We start from the raw sequence: 26,051 nt of genomic DNA on the forward strand, positions 1-26,051 counted from the left end.
AAAAGAGAGGAGATGCAGAAAAGATTCTCTCTCTCTCTCTTACCCGTAGTTCTTCCGCTGGACACTAGGAAGAAGTTTTAAAACAAGAGCGTAGTGTTTCCCACTCCTCTGTCTTTGCTTTCTACTTACCAGGAAAACTCAAACAAGGTTTTTAAACAAGAAAGCTTATATAAAAGAAAGACACCAAAGCATCATTATTCTCTGCATCAAGATACAAAAATACGGGGCTTTGCTTATAAAAAATATCAATAACAGTCTGATTCAGAAGAAAATATCCAATTTTGAAACATTCCAGCAAGTTACACCATGTAAATTACACCTCAAAACAACATAAGCCTATATTGTCTACCTGTACTTACAGTTGGACACAGAAGATTAGAAACGAAGGAAGAAGCTTCTCATAGCTGAGAGATAACAAAAGCTCAGAGTCCAAATAAATATTCCCTCCCTGACTTTGAAAAATCCAGTTTTCTGATTGGTCCTCTGGTCAGGTGTTTGGTTCCCTTTGTTAACCCTTTACAGGTAAAAGAAACATTAACCCTTAACTATCTATTTATGACAGCAGGGAAGCATTTATTACTGTGGAAGGATGACTGTAATTCGCCTGAAAAGGACTGACTGCAAGATACAGTGACCCACGGAAAGGAGAAACAGGAATTTGTGTCTGGAGTGGCCCATGGCAGCTATTGCTCTTGTCATGATTCCATTAGTTTTATCCTGAGTCAGTTGGTGAGGCATGTCTTTGGGAATCTTGCATCGGGGGTTGTGTAACTCCCTTTGACAAAGGGAATGTGTTCTCTGTTGTCACAACTAACTTAAAATGGTATGTATTCACCTTTTGTTATAAGTTTGTTGCCTATATGACTGAAGTACCAGATAAGACCTTGTCTTAATCATTGTAACTGTCTGATTTATGTTATAACAACAAGGTTTATGTTGTATTTGTAAAATCAAAGTGCTAATAAAAGCTGCTTTCCCAACAGGAAAATAATAATTTTATAATAAAATGAAATTGCTTCTGTTGTAGTAATTTTAAGAGAGTCCACTTCATGTCAGACAGAAGTTTTGTCTCACAAGCTCATGACTGCAGTATGTATAGGACAAATACCAGTGTTGAAAGTAGCATCTTTCTAATAATGAATTTGTCTGTAACTATTAGCCCTGGGAACAATGAATAAAAAAACCACTTTTCCCTTAGTGTTTTTCTTGTATAGAGGATGTTGGCCAAGCCTTAAATGGTGACTTTGAAGAGCAAAGGCAGACTTGTGAGCATCCCCTGGAAGAAGACCAGGGAAACTTGGAGGTGCCCCCTCACAGTGTCTTTTATAAGTTGTCCCTTAACGCATGCTGAGGATTGGGGTGAGGACTCTCACTCCCTGGGGAATGATTCACAGGGGCAAAAGCTGTCTGCATGGACAGCTCCTGGCTCTGCTGGCTGACATTTCCCTAGCTGCCAGGCTTCTGCTGTGAACTGTCTTGTTTCACTTCTTGATTTCCATACATAAATGAAGCTGGTCAGCTGGAGACAGTGCCACTGATGGCATTCTTCCCTTTCTAAGTGGGCAGGAGGATGCCTGCAAATAGCGAATGTCCTTAGCATGTGTATGTGGAAGTGACACTTCCTGTCCATATAGCTTTTGACTAAGGGTCATTCACTCCAAATCTGTTGTGGGTACAAAATCCCATGGGTTATAATGTTAGGACTATGGATTTGAATATGAGTTAGTGTAAATAAGATGAATTGTAAAGCTTTTTAAAACTGCAAATCTGAACACCAGGTATAGAGTTAATCCCCTGTTCTCCACACCCTTTCCACTTTAAAGAAATGTAATTTCTTATAAGTGGGACAATTTAATCCTTCAAAAAATTACTGCTTTTTTAAAGTTTTAGAAGGGGAAAATCTGAGTAAATAAAAGCTTTATCACTGTAGTTTTTACCTCTATCCCAGGGCTTTTTCACAGGAGAGGCGATTTTTGGCATGGTGGAGGCTCTGCAGATGTCCATGGCAAGCTGACAAAAACAACGTTGTTTAGGTCATTGTGGAGGAAGTTAAACTTCTGTGTGTATGAGTATAGAGATGATAATTTTTTTAACTGTTTAATTTTAAAATAATCCATGGAGAGAATCAAGGGAATCTTGTGAATACAGAGCATGTCTTTATTTTACTAAATGGGGAGCTTAAAAGTGGTAGACTGTCTTTCTTAGCTACTTGGTAGTGATGGCCACGTTTACCTTGATGACTTCATATATGGCCCATCAGAGGTTGTTCTAATTGGGGCATTGTTATAAACAGATAGCTAAGGGTTAATGTTCCTTTTACATGTAAAGGGTTAACAAAGGGAACCAAACACCTGATCAGAGGACCAATCAGGAAACCAGATTTTTCAAAGCTCAGGGAGGGAATTTTTAGGTGTGGGCTTTTTGTGCTCTCGTCTCTGTTGCTCTCTCGGCTCTGAGAGTAATCTCTCTATCTCCAGGCTTTCTATCTTCTTTGTTTCCCAGTTGTAAGTACAGGTATAAGACAATATAGGTTTTTTATATTGTTTTTTGTATTTACATGTGTGTAGTTTGCTGGAATGTTTTAAATTGTATTTCTTTTTGAATAAGGCTGTTTATTCATTTTGTTTTCTTTTAAGCCAATGACCTGTATATTGTCACCTTGATACAGAGACCATTTTTATGTCTTTTTCTTTCTTTTTTTATATAAAGCTTTCTTTTTAAAACCTGTTGGATTTTTTTCTTAGTTGGGGCTCAAGGGGATTGAGTCTGCAGCTCACCAGGGAATTTGGTGGGAGAAGAAGACGGGGAGGCAAGAGAAAATCTCTTTGTGTTAGAGTTACAAGCTTGATTTGCAGGACTCTGGGGGAGGGTGAGAGAACCTGATCTCTCTGTGTTTGTGTTTCAAGGAATTGAAGCAGAGTAATCTCCTAGGTGTACCAGGGCGGGAAGAAATTGGGACTTTTTCTTTATGACAGGCATCTACTGAGCTCTGTTTGTGGGATGGAAAGGAAAGCTAGGCCTGTAACAGATACCTAAAATGTGAATATCGTGGTGCTACATTGGGTCTATTTAAATAAGCTTCAGACTGGTTTGAAAGACTATTTCAGCTAGACTCTTGGTAAAAATTGGTGATTTATTGTGCTTCTGCTGTGGAACTAATTTAGGATCATTTGCTGCTTTCTCCTTACTACTCAAAGAGGGAGGTTACAGTAAATAATGTCTGAGAAAAGGGGAAAAGTACCTTCTAGTTTGTTTGACCTCCTGTTCCTATTTCTTCCTTTTGATATCAGTAAGTAAACAGTTTGGTCTGACAAAACAATACACTACAATGATCCTTTGTTTCTCCTCCACCAAGCTGCTGCGTATCCTTTGCTTTGGCAGCTAAGTGATTGCTGTGAGGAGCTGTTGGAGCATGTGGGTTAAAATGTTTCCTGAGAACCTAATACAGCCAAATATGTGTGGATACAGTTCAAAGAAAATACATTACAAGCAATTTATTTTTCCTTTCACAGCATGTTGCAAAGCAAAGGCTTCTCCTTTTAAAAGAGGATCTGTGAAATTGTACTGATTTAGAGGTCATTAATCACTTACCTGATGCTCTCTCTAATTATATTATACTTGCCTTAACTCCCATGTTTTAGTTAGGAACATTTTTAATAAAAATAATTAAGATCAGCAGTGAAATTCTCGGCTTTTGTCTGTGATCTCCACAAGATTTTGTGAAGGAGGTTGGAGCCACGCTACCATGGAGACTGTAGAGCTGGATTCCTAAAAGTTGCCTGTCGTTGGGCAGATCATGCATTATAAATTTATACACTTGTTTTTTTTTTTTTTTTACATATATTGGACTCCCTGGGCCAGAACTTCACCGGGTATAAATGACATTCCATCAAAGTCAGTGGAGGTAGATGAGTTTGCACCAGCTGAAGGTTCAGCACCAACTGTTTGAGTTTTCCAAACACTGCCTTTTTGTAAATGAGTGATCTCATCCCAACTCCCTGGACAGCAAGCCCTTAGCAGGACTCCAGTTTTGTAGTGCCAAATGATGTAATGGAGTCTGGTTGTGAGCAAATGTAGTGTTCGGTGGTATCTTGGGCTCTATTGTTACCCTTCCTTTTCAATATGTATATGAGGTTATTAGGAGGTAATGAGAAGGGTAGGTTGTGGTACATTCTATACAATTTTAAACAGTTTAGATCCTGGATCCCACAGAGATCACTCCTCTACCTGTGTTACACCAGAAAAGTCATATTTCAGCAACAGTACCGTTGCACAATCACTAAGCCATTAGTGAATACAGAACTTGGGCATTTCTATCAGTTTGTCATGAAAACCTGCTTTGACATGGTGGTTGCAGACAGCTCAACCAAAGGTGTGCTAGTGCTTATGCAGATGTTTTCATGGGTCCAGTTGCTCTGTTGCTGGCAGTTGCTGAAGTAGATATATTTATTTTGCATGTGCTACTCCTGGGGGAATTCTGCACCAAAAATAAAAAAATCTGCGCACAATATTTTAAAATTCTGTATATTTTATAAAAATAACCCAATATAATCACACCAGCTTCAATTATTTGGGTAATTTATTTCAAAATACCTGTCAACAAGTATGTCTGTAACAATGCAAACAAAAAAAAAAAAAAAGATCCAGGAAATGTTTTGACAAATAGTTTGCTTACTAGGCATATTACTACAGAACCTTGACTAATAATTCATTTAAACTACAATACGGAAATGTATTTCCAGCATGCCTCAGAAGCAAGGCAAAGGTTTGGGGGAGTCGGGGTAATGGAGGAGCTGAGGGAGGGGGAAGTAATTGCTGGGAAGGAGCCTGGGAGTGAACTTGGGTGGGGTTGCGTGTGGGTAAGAGGACAGGTTTTGGGGTGGGGATAGGGATTGTTAGGGAGTTAGAATCCCCGTGCAGATCCTAGCTGACCCTTAGCCTCTCCCATTCAGTCAGGCACATCTCACCCCTCCCCATGTGTCCCTGCACCCCTACTCAGCCACCTGTCCCACATCCCCATGCAGCCCTGCCCGCCCCCCACCTACACACTGCGCACCTCCACTGCACAGACACCTACACACTGCGCACCCCCACTACACATGCACCCCTACACACTGCACACCCCCACTACACACATACACACCCCTACACATTATGCACCCTAACTGCATACAAACACATACACACTTCACACTGTGCACACACCTACACACTGCACACCTACTCCCATTCAGCGCCCACCCCAGTCTGTCCCCCCCACTAGCCCTTCTGACCCCCCCCAGTCTGTGACAACCCCTCCTCCCCAGCAGCCTCATATGCCCAGCTCTGTCTCTCTCCCTCCCCTAATCCCCTGCTTCCTCATCTGACATTGAGGAGAGGCTGCATTTCTCACAGCATCCTGCCTTCTTCTATTGGCTGGTGAGTTGGCTGCCCTCTGTTCTGGCACTACAGCAGCCCCTGGTGGGCAAAAGGCATAATTGCAGTACCTCTCCAGCAGAATGTATTTCATGCAGAGGAAAAAAATATCTGTGGGGAGCATGAATTTTGTCTCCCAGGATTAATGTGCAGACAAGGTCTTCAGGAGAAGCAAATTCTGGCTATATTATTTTTTTCCACTACTGTATGAAGTTGGTGTGACAGAGTGGAATATATTTCTATCGATTTTATGAACTCCATTTTGTATTATGTGTGGCCAGAACGTTGCACTGCATTTCAGACAGTGCCCTGCCCAGGAGAGGTGCTTGCCACTTCACTGAAGGACCATCCCTGAGAAGCCATCAACACAGCAGTCTAGCGCCATCAGTTTTGAATGGCTTTCAGCTACGAACCCATCCCCATGGAATAATGTTTTTTTGATCTGGGCATGCAGGGTGGGGGCATGCATGACTGAGGGATGAAGTTGGAATGTCTCAGTGGAGCACATGACAAAGAGACAGAGACTCTCCTTAAGAGTGTGGCGCTGCTCTGAGAAGGACAATCCATCATCACTAGTCTGCTCAAAACAAGCAATTTTTGGCTCATTTAGGGGAAGTCAAGCTGGTGGTTTTAGGCAGTTGTGGCCCACAGGCTTTTCCAATGCTTTCGTGGGTGCCCCCTCTCCTTTTTGTTTGAGACCCACCCAATATCAAGGTGTATTTTTACATGAACCCTGCCTTCCACTTATTTTTTCTGGGTTTTGTAGGTCTTCCCCACTGCCCCCAGAGAGACAGAAAAGGACACTTCCATGCCTAGAACACTGACAAACCTTTAACTCACAGAAAGGAATGAGCTCAGATTGTGACTCAGGACTCTTGTTATTTTCAACGACGTGTAACAAATAGTTTTACTAATGAAGTTTCTATGGTAAAGAAATTGCTTCACTAAGCCTGTGCACCTTGCTTTCTTGCCGTGTTTTCCATAAAGGAGTTAAACTAGAAGGCCAGAGTGTCCTCAGCCTAGGTAGAGCTCCAGAGGAGCAAGTAAGTGACTGGGAGGCTCAGGTGGTCTAGGATGCTGCTTTTAGAGTCAAGGGCAGATGGCAGGGGCACCCCATATCTCAAAGAAGGGCTCAGATGAAGAGCTAGAACCAGTGTCTGGACTCTTCCCAAACTCAGATAGCTTGGAAGTATATGGGAGCCAATGCCTTGAGTCATCTCACAACAGACTGGTGACCATAGAATAGTACTGGGCCAGGTTGTAATAGTTGGCAGCATGGGAATGCAAGATTCTGTCAAAGTGATGGCTCAATTTGCTTGATGTTTAGCAATGCCAATCATGAGATTTAAATAAAATGGTTTGTGTGGGGCTACTAAAAAAATTTTAATCAAAACTTATTGAAAAAACAATTTTCTGTTGAAAAATCATTTTTTTCAGACTATATCTACTTTCCACAAAAAAATTCAACTTTTTAGTTAAAAACCCCCCCAGTACCCGAAAGCTTAAATATTTTGCTGCTGTGGAACTTCATGGGAGTTGCATCATATCCCCATTATCCTCCAATACGATGGGCTTCCCAGATGGATATCTTCCATAACTCCGGAGGGCCAGGGTCTCCCATGATAAATTGCCTTTCCTCTCCAAGAGGAGAGACCATGAACACTATAGGAGATGCAGTCCAAGCAGGGTGCCTGGCTTACAGAGGAGATTGTGAGCAAGACACCCCAAACTGCAATTCCCATGAGGCAAAGCAGCAGCATTTCCAAAGCAGATTTTGGTGTTTTGCAGAAATATTTCCACTGAAGATCAAAATTTTATGTGGAAAACTTATACAAAAATTTTGTTGATTTTGTGTAAATTTTGTGCAGAAAACCTCAATTTTTTTTTACCAGCTCTAGTTTTAGGTTCTCTGTCTTCTGGTTTCTGAGTATTCCAGGTGCTCTTTGACACATTTTCAAGATTTTCACCACTACCACAAGCTTTTTTCCACAACAAAGTAAAAGCTGACATTCTGACATTTACTCTTGGGTTTGTTTTGTTTTGTTTCTGTCTGGTATTGCCTCTCCAGAATGCATTTTTTTTCCAGCAGAGTTCAGTATGGCATTTTTTCTGATCCAGCAGTATGAATCGTTGCTGAAAAAATAAAATGGGAATCGTGCACGGAAGCCACTATATAACCACATTCAGACTTGGGGTGACTGTACCTTTTGAATTATTACTTTAACTGTTCGTGGCATAGATGCTTTTGTCATGTATGCCACTGAGGTGAACAGTGAGAGCATGGGCAGAAGGGAGAAGTGCAGAAAAGCCAGTGTCATGTGCATTTATCTTTCATCATCTTGATTATTTGCATGACTGCCCCAGCTAGATTCTAGTAGTAGCTAGTCACAAAATAACCTTTAATTCTTCACCTCAAAGGAGACTTTGTATTGCTAATTTGGTTTTGAGCCGGTCTCTGAGCATACAGAAAATGGAGTTCTACCTGGGGAAGAGATCTTGTTATGATCTGGTTGACAGGGCAGCCTAGGGCCAGGTCTACACAACAGATATTTTTGCTGGCATAGCTATGTCTGTCCTGGGTGTGATCTCTGACATCTGGCTGTCAAAAGCTCCTAGCGTACACACAGTTGTACCAGAAAAACGGAGGCTTTTGCAAGTGTCGTTTAGTTTTCTCAGGAGGGGCTGGAATAAGCTATACAAGTAAAAGCACAGCTTTGCCAGTTTAGTTGCTTTCATGCTAGGAGCACTTTGCTAGTATAGTATATGGGTATAATTATGCTGGCAAAGCCTTCCAAGTGTAATCCTGGCCTAATTCTCTTTGGATGCTGTGCAATTTTAAAAGTGGTAGGGGCAGAGTCTTGAAAATGATCAGTTTCCAGTTGTAGCTTTCTGTGAATTCTTTTAAAATGACCTATGTAAAATTTATAAATGACAATACAGCTATGCATGTTTCCCCCAAAATAGGAATAGAAAATACTACAATAAAAACTTTAACTGGCATGTTGGGAGAATGAGAGGGTGCTCATAAGCCAAAAATTCCAGTTAACTAAGAGGGAGGGAGTTTGGGTGCGGGAGGGGTTTTGGGGCACAGGGTTGGGGTATGAGAGGGAGTTTGAGGTGCCAGATCCAGACGGCGCTCACCTCAGACAGCTCCCCACAAGTGGCGACATGTCTCTGCTGCTCCTAGGCAGAGGCATGTCTGGGGATTTCTGTGCACTGGCTCCATCTACAGGCGCTGCCCCCGCAGCTCTCATTGACTGCGGCTCCTGGCCAATGGGAACTGCGGAGCCAGTGCTCGGGGCAGCGGCAGCGTGCAGAGCTGCCTGGTTGTGACTCCACCTAGGAGCAGCAGGGATATGTCGCTGCTTGCGAGGAGCTGCCTGAAGTGAGCACCGCTCACATCCGGCACCCCGAAATCCCTCCAGTGCCTCAACCCTCTACCCTGAGCTCCCTCTCGCACCCAAACTCCCTCCCAGAACCTGTTCCTTCACCTAGGAGCAGTAGGGACATGTCACCACTTCCGGGGAGCCACACGGAGCCAGGAAGGGAGCCTGCCAGCCCCGTGCCAACTGGACTATAAACCAGATTTTCTATGAAGATCAGAAATTCTGGTTTATATAGCTTTCTGATTCGTAAAGTGTCAGATAACACAGCTTTTAGTGTACCTAGAATCACCCCCACTGGGATAGGTGGGATGAAAATTGGAACTTCCTGCACAAGTGGAGACATATGCCCTAGGAGCAGTTCTCTTGAAGAGAGGGCAACATTAAAGTAGGGCCACAAGAGGGGGTAGTTGTACAAAAGAACCAGACCGAGACCAGGGCGTTCGCTGGGGTGTCATAGAGTCAGAGTTTAAGGCAAGAAGGGGACCACCAGATCATCTAGTCCAGTGGTCCCCAACGGGCACCCGCAGGAGCATCCTAATGCACCCGCGCTCTGGCCCCCAGGAGAGCAGCCATCGAATTTCACCGTCATTTTGGCGGGGACGCCTCTCGATGACGACGCTTGTCGCCGACAAGTGACGTCATCAAGAAGTGTTGCCCTCAAATTTCGGCGGGGACGCCTCTTGCTGATGCTACTTGTCGTCAACAAGTGACGTCATCGAGAGACGTCGCTCCTGAATTTCGGCGTCATCGAGAGGCAGCGACACTGAAATGCCGCTGAAATTCGGCAGCATTTCAGCGAGTGCTCCACCACCGCAGTGGTCCTTCGGCTGGCACCCGCCAGCCAAAAAGGTTGAGGACCACTGATCTAGTCTATCCTCCTGTACATCACAGGCCACAAACACCACTGAGCACCCGCACATAAAACCTAACAACCACAACTGAATCCAAGTATTGCAGCCCACGAGAGACTAGATTATGTGCTACAGGCAGACAATAGGCAGGACTAAGGTGCACCAGTGGCAGAGGCTCTTGCAATGGCCCAGAAATGATTAAGTGAGAGAGACCCAGTTAATTTTGGCAAGTTACCTGCACCCATACGCCACAGAGAAAGGTGGAAAAAAAACCAAGGTTGCTGCCAGCCTGACCTGGGGGAAAACTCCACATATGGTGATCAGTTAGACCCTGAAAACATGAACAAGAGCCCGCCAGCCAAGCACCTGACAAAGAGACTGCTTAGTGCCATCCTATTCACTGTCCAACAATGAGCATCTCCAAAGACATTAGGCCTGCTTAGGTTACTGTCAGGGTGTGATAACCATATAGGTAAGATAGACGTGGGGAGAATCCTGTTTTTAAAATCCTTTTTCTCTAAATGTTTGTTCCTACTATGAAAATAAACAATAGTTTAAGATAGCTCTCTGAGCATGATCTAAACCACTTGTCCCAGACTCCCAAAGGAAAGGACCATGGGGACTGAACTCAGTTAGACTTGCAGATAAGCACAGTTGATAACACCAAGAACTGTAGCCCAGAGCCCACTCAGTGAGAGAGAGAGAGAGAGAGAGAATTGTGGAATTTCACCCAGGATAGGTCAAGCCACGAAGCCAGAGACCTGAAAGAGTAGATTCAGATTCACAAGAAAGAGGTCAAAGGTGCAGCTAGTCCAGTAACCTTGACAAGTCCTGCCAAGAGAAACTATCTAGGAGATTTAATGAATTGGTGAAGCCCCATAGTTCCTCTGGCCCTTGCTTTCTGAGTTCTGTTGGTTCTAGATCCAAAGGTAGAGTGGAGTTGCCAATACCTTGCATCTCTGTGGTAGGTTTTCTTTTCTCTCAGGTCGCCTGGTGCATTTTTCACCACAGAGGCCGTCTGATTTACTCCAGTATAATATAGGGCAGAATGTAACCCAGTAGAGCCAACAGCAATTTGATGTTGTTGGGACTTTTTATGTTTGAGTTTTCGTGATTTGTGCTCCACAACATTAAGTTGTATTTGTTCAACTTTTTGCATTGAATTTCCTCAATTTTTGTTTTGTTTTATTCTTTTATTTTTAAAGAAACAAAGAAAAGGGAAACTGAATCCCGGAGCTTTTTAGCAGTCAGAACTTAAAATCTTCACTAACTAAACCAATGGAATTTTGACAATTCCTGGTGCTGGGATATATTGACATTCTTTAGGTGCACTGGCAGGTGTATTGCACACTAAGGCTACGTCTTCACTACCCGCCGTATCGGCGGGTAGCAATCGATTGCTCGGGCATCGATATATCGTGTCTCATCTAGATGCGATATATCAATCCCCGAACACGCTTATATCGATTCTGGAACTCCACCAACCCGAACGGAGTTGCGGAATTGACAGGGGGAGCCGCGGACATCGATCCCATGCCGTGAGGACGGTGAGTAATTCGATCTTGGATACTTCGACTTCAGCTATGTTATTCACATAGCTGAAGTTGTGTATCTAAGATCGATTTCCCCCGTAGTGTAGACCAGCCCTAAGATGACCTTAAGCACATGATCTATAGAAGTACATGGATTTAACATTAAGTGATTATTTTTTGCACACATATGAAATGAATTAAAATGGTCAAATCTAATTAAAACCAAATTATTTCAGATCTGATAAAGGCAATACACCTCAGTGAGGACTAGTTGCATACCAATCCTCTGATTCTGCCATTGGATTTATGTGCATGAAGCCAGGTTCAAGTCAATATTTAACTATATCTTGGTAACTGTAATGGAGGACACTGGGATATCTACCCACAGTGCATCGCACCTTTATCTGTAACACCGTGCTCTGGGTGGACACAAGCATTGTAGTATGACTGTTATACATGACACATGGTGTGAGTGTACTCTTCCAAAATAGCTTTTTCGATTGTACTAATAAATTGTACATCAGTGCAACTTCTGCTTGTAGACAAAGCTGTGCTTGCCAACAGATGTTGCTACCGATTGATAGCTATGTTTATTATGTCAGAGGTAGCAGCACTAACGGCAGCAACCTGCTCAAAAACCTCAGTTGTTGTTTATCCTTACCATTTGCCTGTAACATCAAAAGTAAATAGAGCCACTTTAACAAAGGGACTTTTTAGTGTGTGTTTTTTCAGTAGTGTGAACAGTAGGGATTAGAATCTCATTTTAATGGAATTTGGTTTAATGGTGGTAGGAGTCTGAATTTTCGTTTTCTGTTCATCTTTTTCCAAACAACACAAGCTAGTAATGATGATAAAGCTTTAAAATAAGTGCTGCTTTCTGTGAAAAGTGTGTGTGTGATGCACTGAATGATGGCACTGTAATTATACAGCATTGTGTTAGTTTGACAGGTTTGAGCTTGTCTTTGCAAATTATATCACCTTTTTTGTTGCCAACATATCACACCTTCACCAGTGCTTCATTTTTATTTGCCATTTCACCCAAATGAGGTAAGTATTTTTCTCTAGTAGTTTAAAATGAAGGGGCATGACTGTTTGACCAAAGTAACCCAATGTAAACTTCTGGATAATTACAGTGTGAGACTCTCCAGCGATTCCGAATAATTATTGTTTGTTTGTTAACAGTGATAGTAGTAATCATTATTTTAGCACTGATGATGTGCAAAATTCTGTACTAGATACAAAGGTAAAGACTATCTATGCCCCCAAGAGCTTAAAATCTGAGGACCTGACCCTGCAAGCACTTAGGCATGTGAGTAACTTTACTTGCTCGAGAAGTTCCATTGAATTTACTGTGAAACCCAGAGGCATATGTTTGCTTAAGGCCTTTAAAAATATAAACTTCAAACTACTGGTACACTTACTCTTAGTCCCACTGTGTATTGCTTCCTTAGTAATCTGAGTCTCTTTTCTATACCCATGCTTCCTTTCTCTCTACTAATGCTTTCTCTACTCAATCTCTGTCCTGCCCATTGTAACAGAGGTGGCTAGAGTTTATTTGAACTTTCCAGTTGTCATACCTAATGCTGTAACTGACAGTTGTGCACCATCAGTGGCTCTAAACCATCCGGTAGTGCTTTTGCTCCATTGCCCACTTAGTGTCTGTTTTCTGTGTGCAATTGGATAAGAGGGGAAGAGAATAAACTTGACTATAATAGTGGTGGGGTAGCGTGGGGTTAAATTCTCTCTGCTTTCATATACGGTCCAACTTCCTTCTCCTCTAGCAATACTGTGTATTGTATTTCACTGAAACATGCAGTGGTAACTGGGAGAAAAATATTGATGGCAAAATCATGATAGCCAGATACATTTTGTGCTCGCATTCTCAGCAGGATTTGGCCCTAAAATAGAAAATTAGAATAAATTCATCTGTATGTGATTCCTTCAAACTTGAAACAGTCGTTTCTACAGATCTTGGTATCTTGATACACAGCAACTACATTCTCCCCCATGCCCCCTTCTTGTTTTAAAAAAAAGATGCCGTGATTCCATCAATTTTAAATTTACAAGGACTTCTCTATAATGGTGACTGAGCTGAGGAGGAGTAATACAAAATAAAATGCTTTATTTTTGAAACTGGTGAGTGACTATTGATGATAATGCCTTATATATGTTGTTTTTTCTTCCTTTCTCCCTCACCCCTTCCACTGCAAACAGGGGATGGATGTGGTCACATGGTGGTATATCAAGACAGTGGCACTCTGGCATCCAAGAACTATCCTGGGACTTACCCCAATTATACAGTTTGTGAAAAGAAAATTCAAATACCTCAGGGAAAACGACTGATCTTAAAAATTGGAGACTTGGATATTGAATCCCAAAAATGTGAATCTAGCTACCTTACCGTCCTTAGCTCTTCAACAATACATGGTATGTATGAAAAATGCGTAAGATCGTTAATTGTTAAAAGATTGTGGGTTTTAATTGATTATGATCAGAGGAAAAGTATGGAAATTGTTACCTTGTTTCCTTGTCAGAAAAATCTGCCTGCATGCTAGAGTATTCTGTTCTCAAACGTGTAAAGTGGTTGGTGTCTCACATATTGTAAGAAACATAGAAATACGACCATTCTGTACATACTATACAACTGCCTGGCCAAACTGAATGTGCAACAAGTACTAGTATGTTCACTGACAGTTTTAGCCCCAAATATGTGAAATTTAACAATTATGAACTTTATATTGAAAGCATAAAGCGTTAAGCATTGCAAATGCTAACTGATCAGTCTCTGCTACACCCTTGTGGTATATAGCAGCAATACAATTAAAATGAAATGCTTCACTGCTTCACTAAACAGAGGTGAGATGCCAATTGTAACTGATCGCTCTGCAATAAGTCTCAAAGGCTCTCATACCTGTGGCTAAGTAGGGTACATTTTTATTGTATTGTGGTAAAGGAAAGCCTGAAGCTAGGAAAAGGTGCCCTGGGGAGCCTGCAGTTGGCAGGGGACTTAGAAATGAAAGACTGGACTAGAGAAGGAGTTAGGACTGGAACAAACCTTAATTAACAATAGATTTTGTTAACTCATAAGCTTTAGTACCCAAACTTTCATGAAAGCAGAAATGGCAAATGCTCGGCCAGTTTTCACTGAGGTAAAATAACTGGACTAGAAGTTAAGTTGTTATGTATCCCGAAGAGATACGTTAAAACTGCTTATTCAGAAGAGCTAGGATCCTCTCTGGGGATACCCCATGTCTCCCCCATATCAACTTTTCAAAACTGTAGTTGATGTTGAACCTTTCCACCCATTCATCCTGTAGGAGGTAAATTACCTTTCATGTCAGTGTGACGACATACAAAAGTCACCGCTTTATATTCTGGTGAAGGTGTGTGTAATTAGAATGAACAGATACTACACATATAAGCTCTTATTATTAGATAAAATTTTACATAAAACAAGTATTGTTGGTTGAAGAATTACACTGCTCTACAGCCAAAATGCTTCTGAAATAAATGTAGTCAAACTTTACTAATTGTGGGTCACTGAGAACGAAAATGATGCTTAAAATTGTTGATTGGCTCTAGTCTAGCTGTTGGGCTCCAGACTACAGCAGTGGAATCTCCTGGCAGGTGATGTTAGGGTTTCCATGTTCCGTGACCGTCAAAAGGATCTTGTCCCATTCTTCTTCATGGAAGGTGATCTTGTAGCCTGCAACAACATCGATGGTGTGATGGCAGCCCTCAACATCGTTCACGATCCAGATGAGTGGAGACTGTTCATTGATTCATCGAAGACGAGTCTTAAAGCTGTTTTGCTGCATAATGGCAATGTTTTGCCATCAATTCCAGTTGGTCATGCAGTCCATATGAAGGAAACCTATGACAACATGAAACAACTTTTGAGGTGCATAAACTATGACCAACATCAGTGGCAGCTCTGTGGCGATTTGAAGGTTGTTGCTCTCTTGCTTGGTCTGCAGACTGGATACACAAAGTACTGCTGTTTTCTCTGCGAATGGGATAGTCGTGCAAGAGATTCCCACTACATCAAGAAAGATTGGCCACTCCGACAGTCATTGGAGCCTGGGAGGAAAAGTGTTCAGCATCCACCACTTGTTGAATCAAGGAAGATTTTGTTACCACCCTTACACATCAAGCTGGTTCTGATGAAGAACTTTGTCAAGGCCATTGACAAAACACAAGCAGCTTTCAAGTACCTCCGTGGAAAATTTCCAAGGTTAAGTGAAGCTAAGATAAAGGAAGGTGTCTTTGTTGGTCCTCAGATTCGTGAACTTCTTCGAGATGATGCATTTGACCATGCACTGCGTGGCAAGGAAAAGACGGCATGGAAAGCCTTCCAGTTAGTGGCAATAAATTTTCTTGGAAACAACAAGGCAGACAACTACAGGTTGTTGGTGGAAAACCTCCTCAAGGCATACAAAAGCCTTGGTTGCAACATGTCACTAAAGATACATTTTTTGCACTCTCATCTAGATTTTTTTCCACCGAACTGCGGAGCAGTGAGCGACGAGCACGGCGAGCGATTTCACCAGGACATTGCAACAATGGAGAAACGCTATCAGGGCAAATGGAGCCCATCAATGCTTGCAGACTATTGCTGGACAGTGACAAGAGATGCTCCATTTAATGAATACAAGAGACAAGCCAAGAAGCGCCGAGTAGACACTGAATAGGACTAAACTATGTACATAATAGTTTTTTGCCTTTTGTTTCATAATAAATTTTATTTATATAACCCTTTTGCTGATTTTTAAAGTGTTACATAAACAGGACAGGTGAAATATTATCATGTAAAGCAACCATAAACACATGAAAAGACCTAGGTTTACAATTTATGATTAAAACTCTACTATCTACACAATCTACATCGACATAAAATGTAAAAACTTAAATATCTTAGAAACAGTATCAGTTGTTTTAATTGTCATATTTGAATTCAGCACATCAAAATACATAATAAATACCACATTTTATCTCTGAAGCAGACGACTTCTCAAAAATTGTAGACCAGTGTTATCTGTACTGTTTCCTCACCTGTACATGCAACATTGGAAATCACTGATGGGTTGGAGTAGAGCAGTGATTTTCAGCCTGTGATCTACGGACCCTTGGCAGGGGGTCTCCAGACGATGTTTAAGATTTCCAAAGGGGTCTGCATTTAAATTTAAATTTTTTTTACGGGTCTGCAAATGAAAAAAGGTTGAAAACCATTGGAGTAGAAGGGAGGGGGAGAGTTAGATAAATTCTGCTTGGAATGTTTGCTGGTTTTCAAGGTGACCCTAGCGTGGTGCTTGCCTCAGTGAAGTGTGTGAATCTCTGGAGTTATAGATTCACAAAGTATCTTGAGAGTAAAGAATGATGATTGCCTTTCATTCATGTGTGTGATAGAGCTATAATTCATATGGTGCAATAAGACCAAATGAGTTATTAGGGTCTTTCTCACAAATGGAGATAAAGATAATTATTGCCCTTCCTGGGTGAGTAATTGTTTTTAAAATAGAAAGTCTTCTCGAAGTGTCGAGTGATATGTTCATATCCAGCACTTGCATATATGCTGATCATGAGACTGTGTGAAAATGTTTATAATGTGATGGCAGGAAGGGTTGATCAGGTTATTTCTGCAATTTTATTCACTTAGAGTATCTGGGAGAACCCAGCAACAAATTGTACAGGGCAGGTCATCATCGTTCCTTAATCATTTCCACATAATATCTAACTATGTCTCAGCCATCCCACCACCCTCCCTTCACATGAGGTGAAAGGAGGCTGTAAAGGCGATGGGGTCTGGCTCTCAGCTGTTCCTGACATAAGAGCCCCAAACTCCCTTACTCAAATATTGTCCCTTCTTTAAAAATATTAATCTGATTAATTTCCCCCTTTTTATCTAAAATACACTTTAAAATAAAATCACTTGCAACTTGGTTACCAGTAACATACATCCAGCCATTTGATTATTGCATTTCTGAATAATTTTTCTTTGGTATAGCCTTGACTTATAATCAAAAGATTTTAATAAGAAAAGGGGGGAAAATATGTACATATTTTAGAGGTGGAGAATAAAATTTAAATACTGGATGAAGTTCTAACCTCGTGTGCCTCTGCCCTCCTCCCCTGTCCTTTTAAAAAAAATAGGCATCAGCCAAAAACGTGTTCAGGAGGCTCAGTTTTGCAGTTTTTTCAGTCCATGGACACAAAAGAGTTGAGCATTATGCAATAAATTACCATATAGTAACTTTAACTGTTCCCACATCCTTTTTCTAATTACATAATTACTCATATAATTTACATTCTCAGTAACCAGCTGCACAGTCAGCAGCTTTCATTATACTTGAGCAGGGTGGATTTGATTTAAATCAATTTGAGATCATGATTTAAATCGCTAGTGGGGAAGACTCTATTTAATCATGGATTTCTACATAAAAGTGCCTTCTTGTTGGTTATCAAGTATCAGAGGGATAGCCGTTGTAGTCTGGATCTGTAAAAGCAGCAAAGAATCCTGTGGCACCTTATACACTAACAGATGTTTTGGAGCATGAGCTTTCGTGGGTGAATACCCACTTTGTCGGATGCATATAGTGGAAATTTCCAGGGGCAGGTATATATATGCAAGCAGAGCGAGGCAGCTAGACGATAACGACGGTTAGTCAGTCAGGGAGGGTGAGCCTGTTCTAGGCCATTGAGTATTGAAAACGAAGGGAGGAGAAACTGGTTTTGAAGTTGGCAAGCCATTCACAGTCTTTGTTTAATCCTGACTGATGGTGTCAAATTTGCAGATGAACTGAAGCTCAGCAGTTCTCTTTCAAGTCTGGTCCTGAAGTGTTTTGTGCAGGATGGCCACCTTAAGAGCTGCTATTGTGTTGCCAGAGAGGTTGATGTGTTCTCCTACAGTATTTTGTATCTTACCATTTCCTAATATGTGTTTGTGTCCATTTATCCTTTCCGTGAGAACCGTCAGTTTGGCCGATGTTACATAGCAGAGGGGCTGCTGGCATATGATGCATATATTACGTGGGTGACGTGCAGTGAATGAACCGTGATGATGTCGCTGGTGTAGATATGTGGGCAGATGGCATCGAGGTTGTTGCATGGTTTGTTCGTAGCATAGAGTACTAGGTGTGTGCATATGTGGAATATGCTTCAGGATTGGCAGGTTTCTGTGAGAGGGAACTGCCTGCACCCAAGGCCTGGAAGTGTGGGATCATTGTCCAGATGGGTTTAGACCCTGCATGAGGGGTTTGTTGGGGACTTATTGATGCCAGTGGAGTCCTGTTGTTCTTTCTTGGGTTTGTTTGCAGTAGGAGGCTTCTGGTACACTCTGGCTCTTTGATCTGTTTCTTATTTCCTCATGCAGTTGTAGTTTAGAATGCTTGGATGGAGATTTGTTAAGTTTGGTCTCTGTCTGAGAGTAGAGCAGATGCAGTTGACCTCAGTGCTTGGCTGTAGACAATGGATCGTGTGGTGTGCCGGGGATGGAGCTGAGCAATGAGGTAGGCATAGTGGTCGGTAGGTTTTCGAATAGGTGGTGTTAATGTGACCATCACTTATTTGCACCGTAGTGTGTAGGAAGTGACCTCCGTGTAGATGGTCCAGGCTGAGTTGATGGTGGGTGGAGCTGTTGAAATCGTCGTGGAATTTTCCCAGTCTCCTTCCATGGGTCAGATGATGAAATGTCATCAGTGTAGCATAGGTAGAGAAGGGGTGAGTGGACGGAGCTGAGGAAGCGTGGTTCCAGGTCGGCATAAATATTGCATATTTGGGGCCATGCGGGTGCCATAGCGGTTGCAGCTGATCTGGAGATATAGATTTTATCAAATTTGAAATAGTTGTGTGTGAGGTAAGCAAGAGCTCGAGGCAGCATTGTGCTGTGGCATCATCAGGGATACTGTTTCCTGACAGCTTGTATTCCATCTGGTTGGATGTTGTGTAGAGAGCTCTACATCATGGTGGCTAGGAGGTGTTTTCGGAAGGTCCACCAATGCCATTGTAGTTTCTCAAATTGTTTGAAAAACGTCACTTGCCTCATAACCTAAGTCGTGCAGAAACGCAATGCATCCACAGCCTCAGAAACCACCCGTGAATTATAATCAAAGAGCTGATAAAGGGTCTGTTGTCATCATGAACAGATCTGACTACCAAAAGGAGGGCCGCTAGACAACTCTCCATACCAACTTTACAGGCCACTTCCCTCAGATCCCACTGAGAATAACTAGAAATTGCACCATCTACTCGGACACTCCCTACACATAACTTCCAGAACAATCACATACCTTAAGCTCGCCGGGTTTATTCATCTACTATCCAAAACCCACAAACTCAGAATCCTGGGACCCCCATCATCTCGGGATTGGCACCTCACTGAAAGACTGTCTGGATATGTAGACTCTCTACTCAGCCATATGCCACTGGCCTCCTAGCTATCTCCGTGACACACTGATTTCCGAGGAAACTACAATGCATTGTGCTGACCTTCCAGTTCATTTTTGAACATTAATGTTATAACCTAAAGGAAACTACTGTTCTATATAAATGAGTGGGTTTGAGGATTTATATTACCTGATTGATTTTTTTTTTCTCTGTTTCTCTTTATAAAGTTCTGTGACTCTCTAGGAGTTAAAAACAAATAATAAAGTATTTAAATTAGTTAGCATGCCACGATTTATAGACTACCATAGATCTTTTGGTTTTTAATAATTCTTGAAAGGTATATATACTGGAGATTGCTTTTTGGAACTACTATACCCTGCCTTCAACTCCATTAAAAAAGACATTTAATGTTCTTCATCTCAGTGCTTTTCTTGAGTTTTAATAAAGCTGGGTATGAACCATTGTACTTCCATATTTACAATCTCACTTTTTAAATGGCTGACATTAAAAGAAGCTTCAATGTAGTTGTAAAATAAATCTGCACTTCTGATACCTGATGCTCTTGATTCTCCCATATCTCTCTCTTTTTTAACTGCCCCCTAGGATCCCACCCCCTATCTAAGCCTCCCTGCTCCTTGTCCCCTGACTGCCCCCCAGGACCCTACCCCCTTTCTATCCCCTGACTGCCCTGACCCTTATCCACACCCCTGCCCACAGCCAGCCCCCTGGGACTCCCATGCCTATCCAACCACATCCTGCTCCCTGACAAGACGCCCAGAACTCCTGACCCATACAGCCGCCCCTGCTTCCTGCCCGCCTCAACCCCTCTCCACACCCCTGCCTCCTGACAGGCCCATCCCCCACCCCCGAACTCCCTACTCAGGCTGAAAAGCCATTCCGTCCCCCACCACCTCCGTCAAGGTCATGGGGTGTCCCTCAGTCCAGCTTCTACAGGAAGAAGGGCAGAGACACAGGATTTAAAATGGTGTCACCCTTCATCTTCCTGTTCCTCTGCCCAGCCTGGTTCTTCCAGACGCCAAGGAAGCCAGAAGTGGGCATTTTGAGGTTGCGCCCAAGGACAGCACCCCAGTCACTTCCCAGGATCCACCCCCCTGCTCTTTCCTCAACTGCCTGCACCTCAGTCGGCCTGGTCGCAACTGACCTTGGACCATTGGGTGCCATCTGGTCATCCATTCACACCTTTATGTTGCATTACACACTTACCCAGCAGGCCCAGGACGATTCTGGGTTCAGTAGAGGAGTGCTGCAAGCTGCTAGACTGAACTCTGAGCCCACCTCTGAGGATACTGCTTGTGAGTCACCTAGGCTGGAATTGACATGAGCAAGCACTCCAAGAAGAAAAAATGGTTATCTACCTTTTCATAACCGTTGTTCTTCGAGATATCTTGCTGATGTCCATTACATTACCTGCCCTCCTGTCAAGTGTTGCCGGCAAGAAGGAACTGAGAAGGCGTAGGGTTGGCAGCACCTAATATACCAGCACATGAACACAGCACTCATGGGGGCACCTTAGCCGACCCTATGGATACCACTAAGGCAAAGATCTCCGACAGCTGTGCACGTGGCTGCTAGAATGGTTTAAAATTAATTTTATTAATCTTCCGATAGCAAAGCTAGTCTGACTTCAGTTTCACTAAAACTGCTCACCTTTGTCAGCCAGTCATTTAAATATTAACATAGCCATGCACATGCTACCTACCAGAGAAGCAAGACATATCCTTTTCTCAGAGGCACAACTTTAAATGTGTCTTCAGCTTTAATCACAGAGTGAGATGGACTAAAACTTCAAGAACTTAAGAATAAGGCCCCATTCTTGCAATGAACACTCTGAGAGCAGACCCTTAACTCAGTGGGGCTCTCGACAGGCATTGCCTGCATGAACCTTACTGCAGAATCAGAGCCTCATAAAAGAAAAATGACCTTTTAAATAATAGCTATTGATAACTTCTAGTAGTTAGCTGCTGATGCAAAAACAAGATTAACTGTGTGGACCACTAGTCCAGGGAAGACTAAAATAATTGTCACACTGACTTGTTTGCTTATTGTAACAATCTATTTCTTTTTTTTAAGATTGATAGAAAATAACTTTAGTGGCCATATTTCAATACTTTTGTCTGTCAGCTTCCAGCTCTTGTCCCTCAGGTCAATCTTCCATTCCTCCCTTCACCGCAGATTGCTTGGGGGTATTTTTATTTATTTTGTGAAATAACCTTCAAGCCTTCTTGAGAAAGAAGGGTGACTCTAAGCACCAGCTTCCATTAGGCACAGCAGGGACTTGAACCTGGATCCTACAACATTCCAGGGGAGTGTCCTGACTACTAGGCTATTTTGTTCTGATGCAGAATGAAAACAAATGTCAAAAATCAAAATATTTTGTGAAATGGAATTTGTGTTTTCCAGCCAGCCCTACATAGTGTCTGCTTGGGCCCTGAGATCAGAGATGAAGCCAACATAATCCAAGCCCATTGCCGCCTCCATCCTGGCTCCTGGGACACCCCAAGTACCCTGCTTAATAAATGGCAGTAGCATGCAGAAGTGTCAATTTAAAAAGTTGTTTTCCAAAGTGTCATAAACAGATAGTTAAGGGTTAATGTCTTTTACTTGTAAAGGGTTAACAAGCTCAGTGAACCTGGCTGACACCTGACCAAAGAACCAATCGGGAGACAAGATACTTTCAAATCTGGGTGGAGGGAAGTCTTTGTCTTGTGCTGTTTTGTTCTGTTCTCTGTTCTCTCGTGGGATTAAGAGAAGCCAGACATGTAACCAGATTTCTCCAATCTTACTGAACAGTCTCTCAGGTTCCAGATAGTAAGTAATAGATAGAAAGCGGATTAGATTTATGTTTGTTTTCTTTATTTGCAAATGTGTATTTTGCTGGAAGAATATTTCATTTCTGTTTGCTGTAACTTATACTTAGGCTGGGAGGGGGAGTCCCTCTGATCTAGGTGAAGCTGAGACCCTGCAAACATACAGAGATAATTTTTACTTTTTCTTTCTTTAATTAAAAGCTTTTCTTTTAAGAACCTGATTGATTTTTTTATTCCTGTGTAAGACCCAAGGGGACTGGGTCTGAACTCACCAGGGATTGGTGGGGGGAAAGGAAAGAAGGGGAAGGGAAAGGTTAATTTCTCTCTGTGTTAGGATCCAAGGAGTTGAGATCAGTGTGTCTCTCTCAGGGAGAGTCTGGGAGGGGGAGAGAAGGGTGGGGGGAAGGTGAATTTCCTCTCTGTTTTAAGATTCAAGGAGTTTGAATCACAGTGATCTCCCAGTGTAACCCAGGGAGGGGAAAATCTGGGAGGAAGAAAGGAGAGGGGAATGTTTTATTTCCCTTTGTTTTATGACCCAAGGGATTTGGGTATTGGGTCCCCCAGGGAAGGTTTTGGGGGACAGGGAGTGTACCCAAACACTATATTTTGGGTTGGTGGCAGCGTGATAAAATCTAAGCTAGGAATTAAGCTTAGAAGGGACATGCAGGTCCCCATTTTCTGAACGCTAAAGTTCAAAGTGGGAAAGAGACCCTGACACAAAGACAAACTCATTGGGACACAAGAGGCCCGAGTAGGCAGATGCAAGAAGCAACCTACTGCACAGGGGTCAGTTTGAGGGGAGAAGGCTAAAGACAAAGAGGAAAGATGAGTCCCTGGTGAATCTAAAGCCTCTGTAGATGTCAAAGTGAATGAGATCAAGCTGATAATGAATAAATTGGGATCAGAATGACTGACCTGGAAGGAGGCATAGGGGAGAGTGTGGATTTAGGAACACAAATTTATTAGCAAGTAGCCTATTACAGAAAAAAAAAATTAAATAACTTAAAAAGAAAGAGACCTTGTAAAGAAGATAGAGAGAACCATAAAAAGTAGCATTGAATAAGCAAAGAATCCTTTTTGAAAAGGAGGCACCAAACTTCTTAAGAGAAGTAGAAAGACTTTAAAACACAGATCAAATCAAATCCTGGAAAGTATACAAGAGAAGCTAGAGGTAAACTACTGCAGACGAAAAGGCAACTAGATTTACACAACTCTATTATGAAAAAGGTAACAAAAGTGACAGGCTACCTGCTAATATAAAAATATGCAAGATAATAAAAATCATTCCTCCAGTGTGAGTGACTCCATATGAACTAGCCACAGGTCCAAAACCACATGTGAGGCATTTGCCAATTTTTACAGGAGGCTATAGGCTTTGGAACCAGCTACCTAAAGCTTTCTTGAGAAAGAAGCTACCTAAAATAGATCAAATAGACCAGGAGCTCCTGGAGGAGGACACTGAACCTGAAGAAATTATAGAAGTTACTAAGTTATGTAAAAATGGTAAATCTCCAGGCCATGATGGTGTCAGAGAAGAACTCAGTTCTCACTTTTTTGGTTGGGTGCAGCAAAGGCAGATACTTTATTTTCTCTTTACAATTGCATAGAGGGAGGGAGCGCGGTAGGACACAGGGTTTCACCCTCCTAGGCAGGTCTCTCAAAAGATAAAACAATTACAGCAAGCATTTTTACTTTTTATTACATACAGTAATAAGCAACAGCTGCATTTTGTTTATACATAGGTCATCCTGATAACTTATTTTTCTCACTTATTTTGACTCTAGTCCACATTCTATCTTATTTACACAAGGTCACAACAACTTCTCACACAGTTCTTTCTTATTCGCCTCACGCAATTCTTGCTTCTACAAATCTCATGTTGTTAGGGTTACAGCTAACCTGACTCTTGCTCATAGAGGTGACTGTTTGCATTGAAATCCCCTTCAGTTCTTGCTCTACTTCCACAATGGGTTTCCCCCAGAATTTTGCAAATTTTTCAGGGCACAACTGGCATAACCAGTCAGATATCTTTAATGAGAGATTGAAAGAAAAAAGATATCTGCTACCAGGAGAGGAGCGCATATTGTAGTAATACCAAAACCACGTAAAGACCTATCTAGTTGCATGGCATATACATCCATCTCTTTGTTAAATTTAGTTGCCAAGCAAATAGACTTGAAAAAAAAATAATGCCTGTATACATTAACTAGATCAGACAGCATTTATGTGAAACTGGCAGTTAACAAACAACATTCACAAGAGTTTTTGACCTAATTTTTTTTCAGCCGAATCAGCCAAAGAACCTCACACATTTTTTAGCATTAGATGTTGATAAAGCTTTGGAGAGAATTGGCAGTCCTTAAAATACTCCGTTTTATGCCCCTAATTTGAAAATTGGATCTCTGTTGTATTCTCAGATCAGAAGGCTACAGTAAGAGTTGATGGACGCCTGTCAAAAAGATTGCCTTTTCTCTTTGCCATGGTAATGGAACCTTCACAGATGGTCAGAAATAATAATATAAAAGTAGAAAACAAACTTGTATTTTATATGCAATTGCATGTGTAAAAACCTTCCTGGCATGCTTCCTGAACTGCAAAAAGAAATACTGAAATTTGGTAAAGTTTCAGGTTTTAAAATAAAGTACAATAAGTGTGAATTTCTGGACATTGATGTGGGCCCTGACTTGCAAAAATATAAATGGGTGACCTGACCCTTATTAAAATACCTCGGAGTGCATATATGTCTTTCAAAGCAGGATTTTATAGTATGTATTTAAGAAAATTTAGAACAGATTAGGAAAACTTGTCAAAATGAAAAATCTCACAGCTAAGCAAAATTATATCAGTCAAAATTAATACTTTACCTTGAATCAGTTTCTCTTCCGTACACTACTGATTATCATCCTGGGGAAACTTTTGAAGACTGTGGATTGGCAATCATCCAATTCGTTTGGGGACACAAGAAACCGAGTCAAGCAGGCCACCCTTTGAAGACCTTGGCAAAAGGGTCTGGTGCTATCATGCACTAAACAACATAATCAGGGAAGCCAAATCAGTAATGTTCTGTACTGGATAATTCCCAACCATAATAAATATTGGATAAAAATAAAAGTTACATTATCATACAGTCAAACTCCTCATAATTGCCTATATAAAAAAAGAACCTATAGGCCAAAAAATGTGTATATACCTACTTTATTGAGAGCAACAATAGAGGCATGGGATAACATGAAAAATTTAAGCCCTTTCTCATCACCTCTAATGCCCATAGTTGTTAACACCAAAATTCAACCCTAATGAATCTCTGGGAAGCTTGTGGACATGGGAGTATATTGGTACTATAAGATTGAGTCTGTACATTCAGATCATTCTGAAAAGATGCAACAGCATGCAAAAGGTTTTAAAGTTCTGCATTACCAATAACTGCACCAGAGGCTTTTTCAAGTCTCTCCTTTAGAAACACAAACCCAAGCGTAAAATTGACAGATTTTTGACAAACCACTCATCACACTTATGAAACACACAGGTCTGTTTTCTGTTTTAGTTTGATTATGACACCATGGCAGATGCTGTCTTTTTTTGATAAGCAAATTAATTGGGAAAGGAAACGTAACCATTTTATAGAAATTCTTGTCGTCTCTGACTAAGTCATATGCC

The 26,051-nt window shown here is 41.7% G+C and overlaps 1 protein-coding gene across 2 annotated transcripts in view; it reads left to right on the forward strand.

The window, feature by feature from the left end:
* DCBLD1 (discoidin, CUB and LCCL domain containing 1) overlaps window positions 1–26,051 on the forward strand; it is a 92,630-nt gene that overhangs the window by 26,002 nt on the left and 40,577 nt on the right. For both annotated transcript variants that reach the window (XM_032789151.2, XM_032789152.2), the window contains exon 2: window positions 13,399–13,611. In XM_032789151.2, coding sequence (XP_032645042.1) covers window positions 13,399–13,611 — 213 coding nt within the window. The remainder of the gene's footprint in view (window positions 1–13,398; window positions 13,612–26,051) is intronic.

The sequence above is a fragment of the Chelonoidis abingdonii genome, chromosome 3 (genome assembly GCF_003597395.2).
Source record: "Chelonoidis abingdonii isolate Lonesome George chromosome 3, CheloAbing_2.0, whole genome shotgun sequence".
Lineage (NCBI taxonomy): Eukaryota > Metazoa > Chordata > Testudines > Testudinidae > Chelonoidis > Chelonoidis abingdonii.